General features: G+C 40.5%; 1 protein-coding gene across 1 annotated transcript; it reads right to left on the bottom strand.

The window, feature by feature from the left end:
* Positions 1–4406: 4406 nt before the first annotated feature.
* On the bottom strand, positions 4407–10699 carry gtf2b (general transcription factor IIB). The gene is made up of 7 exons (XM_080543447.1): positions 10659–10699; positions 8915–9027; positions 7262–7395; positions 6887–7033; positions 6600–6729; positions 5593–5874; positions 4407–5077 (listed from the first exon to the last, which is right to left on the bottom strand). Exons 1-7 carry the CDS (start codon positions 10673–10675, stop codon positions 4944–4946), a joined length of 957 nt encoding a protein of 318 aa, XP_080399573.1. The 5' UTR covers positions 10676–10699; the 3' UTR covers positions 4407–4943.
* Positions 10700–10916: the final 217 nt, after the last annotated feature.

Here is a 10916-nt window from a genome sequence, read left to right as displayed (position 1 = left end):
CTCCTCTACTCGTCTCCTAGTCTCCTCGTCTCCTCTCCTAGTCTCCTAGTCTCCTCTCCTCGTCTCCTCTACTCGTCTCCTAGTCTCCTCGTCTCCTCTGCTAGTCTCCTAGTCTCGTCTCCTCTCCTCGTCTCCTCTCCTCGTCTCCTAGTCTCCTCGTCTCCTCTCCTTGTCTCCTAGTCTCCTCGTCTCCTCTCCTAGTCTCCTCTACTAGTCTCCTCGTCTCCTCTCCTCGTCTCCTCTACTAGTCTCCTAGTCTCCTCGTCTCCTCTCCTTCTCTCTCTCTGTCTCTCTCTCTCTGTTCTGCTCTCTGTCTGTTGTTCCATGCTCCCTGTTTCCTGTTCTGTGTCACACTCTCTCAAATAGCCCCCACCCGTGCGCTTCTCTTCTGCCTCAAACGTCTCTGTCTCCTAGTCTCCTCTCCTAATTCTACTTTTTTTTTTTTTATTCACTTTCAGTCATAGTTTCAGTTCCATTCTTAGTCTGCTGTTTACCTAACACGAAAGGATATACATTTATCTTTCAAAATGGATTCTTTTCGTATGTCAAACTCTCAGTCTAATTTCCATTAGTCTACTGTTTACATAGCATAAAAAGATATACATCTGTCTTTCAAAATTGATTATTTTTGCATGTCAAACAATTCCTATTTTGTACAATTTAGGATAGATAGACTATTCATTTCGATTGCAATCTTTCTTTTTCTATTATAATTCACTTTCATTCATAGTTTCAGTTCCATTCTTAGTCTGCTGTTTACCTAACACGAAAGGACATACATTTATTTTTCAAAATGGATTCTTTTCGTATGTCAAACTCACAGTCTAATTTCCATTAGTCTACTGTTTACATAGCATAAAAAGATATACATCTGTCTTTCAAAATGGATTCTTTTTGCATGTCAAACAATTCCTATTTTGTACAATTTAGGATAGATAGACTATTCATTTCGATTGCAATCTTTCTTTTTCTATTATATTTACCGGTGTCTTTTGTTGCCTGTCTGGTCTGGATTCCGTCAGCCGTCTTTTTGGAGAAGAAGAGGAGGAATTGACATCTAACGTCACCGGCCTGGAGCGAATGGACGTCCCAGGACTTTCTGCTGTCGCGACAGACTTCGGCGTGTGTCGTTCCCCCTGGTCTTCTCCCAGACGACGTAGGAATCCGGCTCCGAAGGACCACGTGTTCGGTTCTATTAGGGTTAAATGCTATATTCTGGTCAGCCCGGTTGTAAAGCAGGCCATGCTAACCCATCGCTAGTTCAAACAGACCAAAGTAGACTTTAAACAACAAAGAGACACGGATTCAATCATGATTATCATTTTCTTGCAAGGAGAATGAATGCAAAGTCTCCCGTAGAGACTCCGAATTCAGACTGGTCTATTCTCCCTTGAGCAGGTCATTTTATTACCAAACAGAATGGAAAAGGAGGAGACAGTTCTTCATGAGGAAGTGCAGCGTCAGCAAAAACACTTTTCATGGGAAAGCCATCATAAGCAGTTTCTCTGCTGGGCGACTCAGACAACACAATGCCAGGAACACACATGTTCAGGAGGAGGGGGTTTCCTGGACAAGTACAGCGTTTAGCAAAATCAGATTTACGACAGGGCCCCTCTGACAACACAATGTCAGGAAAGGGGAGGCATAGCTGGGACTGAAGATAAGGTTTTGTAGAATGATGAGCTTGTAAGTTTGTGCTTAAGAAGCACACAGTTGAACTCTCAGAACAAAACAGAAATGTATAGAGTTCATGTACTCTTCAAAATGTACTCTTCATTATGAAAACTTAATTCAAACCTATCAATTTGAAATGGTCATAACCTAATAAGCAGATCTTTGCCTTTCACAATATGCACTCTGTCTCACCACTGACGCTCCACTTCAGTTCACAGAGGTCAGTGTTTCTCTTCTCCGACGGTGAGGAGAGTCAAGGAGGAAACTAAATCTGTTACCATTAACATTCTAAACCATAACGGTTTGGCTGTTGTAGCATATATACTGTATATCTCTGGAAACACCCATTGCCCAAGCGCACAGAACCATTTTGACTTTACATTTCTTCTCTCAAATTTTTTAGAGGGATATGGGACGCCTGAGGAGATGGTGGTGCATCGTTCTAATGGAACGGTTCCAGATTGAGGGGTAAGACTTCACTTTAAATGTAACTTCCGAAACCGCATTTGTTATACATTGGCTTACTTTTTTATTCTGCCACTATCTCACTCAAAGCCACGGGCAGAGGTTTGCCCACTGGACCGATGAGGCCAGAGCGTTGCTCCAAGGGTCACTGCAGCCGGTTTTCAGGGTCCCCAAGAAGCGGAAGAGGGAACAGGAGGTGAGCATGATGCTGAATGGTAAATAATAGTGTTTTTTGTTAGTTCAATAGTTGTGATTGCACCATGCATTTTATTCCTTCAGTGTGAGCGGTCTGACAGTGTGGTGAGCAGCAATGCCATAAGAAATGACCACAGCTATGCCGCAACAATGCAAGAGGAAGACGCCAAGAAAAAGAGGACAGAAGACGACAACTTCGGTATGTTTCTCTTCACCAGTACTGTATATTACTATAACCTTATATGAAAACGGTGCCACTACACCACTGGCTGTAGAACTGTTTCTATGGACCACTGTAAGAGGACTTTAAACAGTTTTTGTCTTGTAGACCGTGGCAAGTCCACCCTCCTGGGAGCGGAGTGGATGAACAAGAACGCCCACCGGCTGTAAGGGAAGGTCCAGGAGCCTGCTTTTCTGCAATTGGACAAAATACAGAGAGAGGAAATAGAGGCTAAATTGACACTGATTGAAGACGAAGAAGAACGTCAAGAATTGCTGGAAATATTTTTGTTTGAATTTGAACTTAAAATTGATTATGATTTATTTCTGTTAGAGGTCAACGACAATCTTGGCATCCCTGTGTGCGCAAGTTTCAAGGCTCCCAGTTCGGAAGAGTGATTGATTAATTAGTGTGCTTGCAGTCGCAAATATAAAACTGAATCTGAACAGTAGTGTGAACTACATGTTGGTCACATTACCCCAAATGATAACGGTGGATGACCGATGGCCTTATTCACTTATTCCTTCCAGCTAGAGTCTGGATCTAGCTAGAGTTAGAGTCATGTCAGAGGGAGGGGCTTTTGACACGTGCATGCTGTCTGAGTCAGTCCATCCTCTCCATGGGCGTTAGATGTGGCTACAGGCCCCAAACATTTCCCAAATAAGATATATATGTATATGTACACATGCTATATTTCGGTTAACCTACACAATGTTTTTACTTGATTCCAGCTAATTTGTGAATGAATACGTTTTTGTTTGTGTATGGTCAATCCATTTTTATGTAAATATGGTTTCATGCTGTATTGATTTACAATAAATTCATTGCATTTCATTAAATCGTGTTGCTTTACTACAAAAAACACATCTGATTGAGGAAGACTACAAAACATTGAGAAAGGATTTGGTAAACCAAGTATTTAATGCGTCATATGGTAAGAAGAGGGGTGTGGCCATAGTAATTAATACATCTCTACCATTCTCTGAAGAGAAAGTGATAAAAGATAATAGGAGAAGATATGTAATGGTTGACCCTATTACATTAACCATAGCTAAAGGTAATGAATCTTTTTTTCATTTCATACCTATTAGTTTACTCTATCGAATTAAAATGATTAACAAGCATAATGGCACAGAGAATGCAGAGATGTGTATATATACAAAGGGTTGAAATATATGTTATTATTATTATTATTACTTTATTATCACATAACAGCTATTTGAAGCAAACTATGGAAAATGTATAACTGAGTAGTGAAATACTCAGAAATAGTGAAATACATTCTTAGAAATGTCTACCGTGTCATGATTACAAAGATACCACTTGAACGCGGGCGCACGCGCAATGCGCGCGAAACACACACACAACACAGTTTGAGATCTACTAACGGGTCTTCGTTGTCATCGCGAATCATAGCGCTACCTATGGCCGGAAAGGGCTGAACCTATGACCGGATCTGGTAGGGTCGAAAAAACCTCGCGGGTCGGAAAATCCGGTACTTACACCTGTCTAGCCCTCAGTGTACATGTACGGTGGCCAGAGCAAAAAAAAAAAACTACTCTCAAAACGCTTTTGACGGACGCGAAAAACGCAGAAAATCGAACCTGTTGCGGTTTTTTTTTTGACGGACGAATATTAACGGATTGGTGTGCAAGCGTGGTTGACACAACATGAGTTCTAATTTATTTTTTTAACGCGTAAAAAACGCGTTGGTGTGCAAGGGCCTTCAGTGTGTAAGTGATTGAGGAAAAACTGTAATGCTGTTGATTTTTTTATTTATTAACAGAAGTCAGTTGATCTTTGACCCTCAATATCTATGTTGAGAATAACCTCTGTTATCAATCAAGGCACTCGTTTTAAAAATAGTCAGGGGTTTCTTAATCCAATCACTCCCAAAAAAGTCTAGAAATGTGGATTAGGCAAAACACACAGCAGGCACTCATTCAGTAAACAAAGTTTTAATGTTATTTAATGCATGAATTGTTCAACATGCTTTTCTGAAAAGCAATTCATTTATTAATTTACTTATAACAATGCAAACAAAGCTAACAAAATAGAACCTCCTAATTTCCTACAAAAGAAAGTGTATACAGTATGAAACCAACCTAAATTGCAAGCACCAATTACACTTTCCCACTTGGACATATATACAGTATATATACAGTCAAATGAAATACTGTAAGTACAGTCTGCAATCAGTTTTTAAGCATTGGAATGTGTGTCCTGACCTGTACTTGTCTGTATTCCTGCAAAAAAAGTGCCTTGACAAAGGCTTGAAGTCTTAATAACGAGGGGAAAAGATAAACCTTAGAAATCGTTTTTTTTCCTTTTTCATTTTTTTTTTTAAACTAAAAGTACAGCAGAAAAGTATTGTTGGGTGTGTAAGTCTTCACAGCTGGGGCAGTTTGTCCACTGGGGTGTCGAATTTGAAGTCTGCGGGGAAGAGGTCTGCGGCGCGAGGGTAGATGAGGCGGTATGACTGTCTGATCGTAACATCCGCCACACCAGCGATGTCTCCGATCTCTACCAAAAGGGTCAGATGCACAGAAATCGTGACGTTAGAATTATAAGGTTCCATCTCCATTTTTGCCCAAAATTTTTTACATGATCTGATCCATTAGGTGTTTATTAATGCCTGTGTGGTGTTATTTTTTAAAATGTTGACATTTTTGAGTTAGTAATTCATAAAATACAAAGGTTCCATCTCACAAAACATAATGGAATGTAAAAACCTTGACGCTCAATATCTCTGAACTACCCTAAACGGAGATAGAACCTTATAATTCTAAGCTCACGAAATGTCTAGGGGTGCATTTTACTAACAAGTAGTTTACAGATCATTAACAGGGTATATACAGGAATCTTGAGGTTAATTTTGAAAGTGACAGTTGACACTAGAACAGCCGTGTCTATGTTACCTACTCAGGGTATATACAGGAATCTTAGCTATATGGTTGAGAGTTTTGAAATGCATGAGTTTGTTGGGTTTTATACAGGTTATGAATCCTACACATTGGCGTAAAAAAGTCCAACCTCACCTTTCTGGGTCTTCTTCTCAGCAGAGGCCTGGGAGGCCATGTAGATGGCTGCAGCAGCCACAGAGATGGGGCTGCGCCCAGGCACTAGGTCCAGCTCCACAGCCTTCCTCGCAATGTAGGTGGCAGCCATCTGCACCTGCTTGGGCAGGCCCAGGTTGGAGCAGAAACGGGACATAAAGTCTCCTGTGGTGATCAGGTCGACACTGGTCTCCAGGGCCTTCAGGATCAGCTTGAAGCAGCGGCCTATCTCCTTCTTTGAAATACGGGACACGGCACAGATTTCTGTACAGGAGGAAAGGTAATCCTTTAGTTACAAGTAATTATACAACAGTTAGTTCCGACCAAGTAATTTCATTGGACAAGAGGCATTCCATGAGTGCTGATATACCGTATAACAGCACTGGGACTTATATGCATCACTCCGCCGCACTAGTGTTCTACTAAATGACCGTTAATTAGACTACATGTTTGTGTTCAGGTTACTAGGCAACAGTCCATTTGAAGTTCCGTTGCGGAACTATTTTATTTATTTTTTTATGATTAAATAAATAAACAAACAAATCATTATCTGTTGTCGCTTATTACTGTTAACTAATAAATCACACTGTAGAACTGTTGTATAAAAGCAATATCACACCCAATATCACACTTGAGGTTGTGCTGTTATAATGAATAACAGCCTGTGGCCTCGTACCTACGACCGAATCACAGCCGTGCTGATATTCAGTATAACACACTCCCTCTCGTGTGATATTGCTTAAGTGAATCTCATGATCAAGGAGGCTCTCACAAGATATGTGACTGGGTCTGGTAAAAATAAAAGTCCTCATACAGATTATGAAAGTGCAGCTGTAAGCTTTCAGATGTGTCATACATTGAAATCTTGAAATCAAATAGTTGAAGAAGATTATTTGAATGTTGGTACACCTCAAACCAAATAGCGGAAAAATATTTCATGACCCACATTTCTAGAAGACTAGTATGTTATCTCGTAACATTCAGCTCACCTTTAAATGTCCGGGGCACACCTTCTTGTCTGCAGGCGATGTAGAGGCAGGCTGAGGCAATGGCGTCGTTACTTCGCCCCTTCAAGCTCTTCTGTTCGTACACTTGTTTAAATAAGTTATTTGTTCTGTCCTGAGGGTAAAAAAAAAAAACACACAGTTTCAAGCAAAGTCCCTTTTAATATTGTGGTCTTCAAACTGGTTGAAAAGTAAAACCCCCATGTTCAACAAAGAATTAACTAAAGAGGCACAAAGCATGTGATAGCTCTCAAATCAGGCAGGCCACTCACTATGATGTTCCTTGGTAGGTTGATCCGATCTGCCATGGTGGTAATCTCTTTGAAGGCGTTTAGCATGGCCCGGTCTGAGCTGCTCATGGTCCGGCGGTTCTGGTACTTAGAGTTGCCGAACTCATCAAAGCTAGCTGCACCGGTTCCCTAAAGTGACCACAGAACCAAGACAGAACACATTTGCCCAGTAAAGCTCATGACAATGTCATCTCTCTGAAAGGCAATAAAGTAATCTGACTATAAGACCATGTCAGTCAAAACATAACAACTGTGAAGACAAAACAATGAAGTCTGTTTGTCACACTGAACAATGTCAGGTAGCAGTGTCTGACTGTCCATGTTAAGCTGCTCCAGTTGAGACGCCCCCCTGCGTACCTTGCTGATCATAGTGGTCAGGTCTCCTCCGTTCAGCAGTGGATTCTGTGCGTCTCCCACTCTGGATGGGTCTTTGGTAGCTTTCTCATTGGTAAAGGTTCTCCACTCAGAGCCCACATCAATGACCCGGTCACCTGTGTGATGATGAGATCATTTTACATAATGGGCTATGTTCGAATAGCTTCAAAAAACTCTCTTTCCTAGTCCACTCTAGCTGGCTAAGAGGTGACAATGATATTGTTAGAGCTAAAATTCAATAATGGCAGCCTGTTTCGTTTCAAGATGTATAAGAAAATATATTTAATATTCTTCTGCAGAAGGAAGTTTACAGGTTCGTCAGACACATCTGAACGATTCAAAGTTCCTCGTAAAGTCCAGACCATTCATCACATCTCTGTATATATACACTCAGGTAAGAGGTCCGCCCTCGGGTGGGGTCTAGACCAATCATGAGCAATGGGTGTGGACTTGTACATTGAGGAAGATGATGGGGGATGAAGGTTAAGGGGGAATCGGCCCCCACTTTCTCCTAGTTACACAAAGGTGAAAAAGGAACACAATAGCCACAAACTGGTTTAGTCTGGTCTTAGAGTACTGGGTCTGGGGAAACACAAAAGTCCAAAACTGCTCTAGATGGCTTGGTCCATCTCGGGAGAAAAGAGAGCAATCAGGTCTTTGTAATCATTTAAATGTGTCTGTTGTCTAGCCAATGTCAAGCTTCAAGTAGAGAAACTGGTTTCATTGTGTGGTTACAACAGGAAATCAGTTTATATAGCTTTGCCCTAGATATCCAACGTTTGAATCTTAAATGTAGAGAATGTCTTTTTACATATAATAATTTTCTCTCACAATATCAAATGCTAAGTGGTAACAACCGTATTGATTTCACCAAAGAAGAATGCTTTCACTAATCTATTATTTCCTGAGTAGTGGCCACAAAAGAGATTAAATATGACAATGGAAGCCGTTAAGATATGGAACATGGCCAATATATATATATATAAACAAAAATACAACCAAGACACAAAACAGCAAATATGCCAGCTAATAAAATGAACACATTTCTCCCTTTGTTCTTGTCACAGGGAGGATTATACACCGCCTCTACTAGACTATCCAGAAGATGGCACCATTTTCCCTCTCAAGGACTAGCTACTGTTCTTTGTCCAATATTTTCTCTTATTCAAGACCTCTTGCTGGGGATTTGCAGCATCAAGGATTAGGTTGCTGATTTTAATCCTATTAGCTCTTTCCATACATTAACCCAACTAATATCTAGAATTAAATTGACATTCATCTGCTTATGGCAGCTAAGAGAAGGGATATAAGATACCGTAACTTAATCAGTTCACCATCTTTCCTATGGAGGTACCCATGTACACCACAGTGTTGCAATCTTGCATTGCTGAGTAGTAGATATCTAAAGACTCTTGATTGCATGCACATGATTCGATTTAATCTTTGAGAGCATGTTGTTGTAGTCTGTAATTTCCTTGTAGTACGTGTTCAAGAAATTAGAAGTTGTCTGTTTGTTTGTTACTTTCTATTCTTGTCATGGATGTCAAGGAAACCCAACACACACACACACACACACACACACACACACCACTTCCAACTAGAGGCTTGGTGCATGCGAGTACCTGTGTCACTCACCCACTACAAGGCCACACTCTGGACATATCATGTCGCCTGCTCTGTAGTCCTCCACCAGCATGGCATCTGGGTGGTTGGGGCACTGCACCTTTGGAAGGGCCAGAGCGTCTCCACTGTAGAAAGTAGAAAGATTCCTCGAGGTCAGCTGACTGCTCAATGGCAGTTAACACCACAGGCATAAGTCACCCTTAGATCCAGGTCTAAGATCAGCATTCATCAAGTGTTGTATGCCTATACAACTTTAAAATGGCTAGATAATAACTGTAACTGATTGCACTGTACCTCTCACCACTGTCACTGGTTAGACATTTGTTGATTTAGCTTACTCTTTACACTGCTAACTACTATTGACATATTTAAATCGATTGAGAAAAATCACACCTTAGTTCAAATGTTATCCTTGTCCTTATAATAGGCTAAATTTAAATATTTAGCTAGTCAATATTATTTATTAACGTTATGACAAGAAAAAGCTCATCCATTCGAACCTATTACTTAACATCAACATAACCTTTTTAATACAATTTCGTAGCTTGTTTGAATTTATCCAAAGCAAAATCGTGCTGATGTGGCCGAAAACGCTGTTTTGGGGGAAACTGCCCGAGGCTTCCGTCGTTTTCAGGCAAATTCTCCCAACAAGACTACTTAATAATAATAAAACCACCAGGAGTACACGATGCCACAACATAATATACATCTTCTTAATGATTCTTATTCTTACAACTCGTGTTATGACTGAGTCCCTTGTCTTGTGCCCAGTCTTGACAGTATTATACGAGCTAGCCAGTTAGCTTTGCTGTGAACTAAACTTACTAACTTAGCCGATAATAAGAGACATACCAGGGTATATACAGGAATCTTGAGGTTAATTTCAATACCTTTCTAAGACTTTTTAAAGACCATGTCAATATTTTCCCAGACCTCACCGCCACATGGAGCTGTAACCGTTGACATCAGTGACACCTTTAACTTAACAGTTTTAGTTTGCAATAGACTAGACCACTATCATACAACACAATTTCCGGTTCATTTTGTTTTTTAATAAAACTAATAAATTCACGAACGTTTACTAAACGTTTTTAGGACTCAAACTCTTTGGACAGAGTCTAATTCAGAAAAATACCTACAAAATTCAAGACCTCACAAAACCGTGAGAAGACTTTTTAATACTTATTAAGGGTCTTGATTTTTTTTAATACTTTTCAAGAAGACACCGCGGATACCCTGAAATGACTCTATTGTACTACTGACACCGTTACTGTAAATATATTAGGACAAGTTAGCTGGCTGGCTTAGCATTGCTGCTACGTCGACGATAAACATCAACCTTGCGACATCACCCGAAACTACGACAGCTAGCTTGACAATAGCTAACAACGTTGTTGTATGATGGGTCATTTACAATGTATAACATTGCCATCTTATAATACTCCAGGGAACGGGTTACACTTACAAGCCAACACTATATGATCGAGTGTCACTGTCAAACCTGTGATTTGACAGTCATGGGCTTCTGGTTCAGGCTAGCCCAGGGAAACACTGTCATGTCAACACAGTTAGCATGCTAAGCTAACGTTAGCGAACGAACGGACATCTGATTCTACTGTGAAAAATACCAAACTATAGCCTAAAAGGCTGGTCAGGCCTCTAGTTTAGTAACTGTTAACACACACAGAACCAAAATAATACAACATACAGGGTTATAGGGGGTCACTAGGTAGATTAGATTAGAGATTGTACACACCGGCTCGTCGACGCCATATTGACTACTTCTCTCTGCGTCTGCCACTGGTCTGAACTGTCTGGAACAATGGCTTCTATGCTGTTCAACCCGTGCGTTGACGTAAGGACGGAGAGCCAAGAGGCTCTAAATGTATCCAGATTTTAAAAAGCGCTTTTTAATCAAGAAGTCAAACCATTGTCTCCGGATAGGACAGAGGATTATACATGATTCGAATAACGTTTGATGTTGAAAAATTACCAAAACTACAATATAATATTC

This window comes from Nansenia antarctica (assembly GCF_963989245.1).
Source record: "Nansenia antarctica genome assembly, chromosome: 12".
NCBI lineage: Eukaryota > Metazoa > Chordata > Actinopteri > Argentiniformes > Microstomatidae > Nansenia > Nansenia antarctica.
Note: the sequence above shows the minus strand (reverse complement) of the source record. Positions and strands in the feature narration are given on the sequence as shown.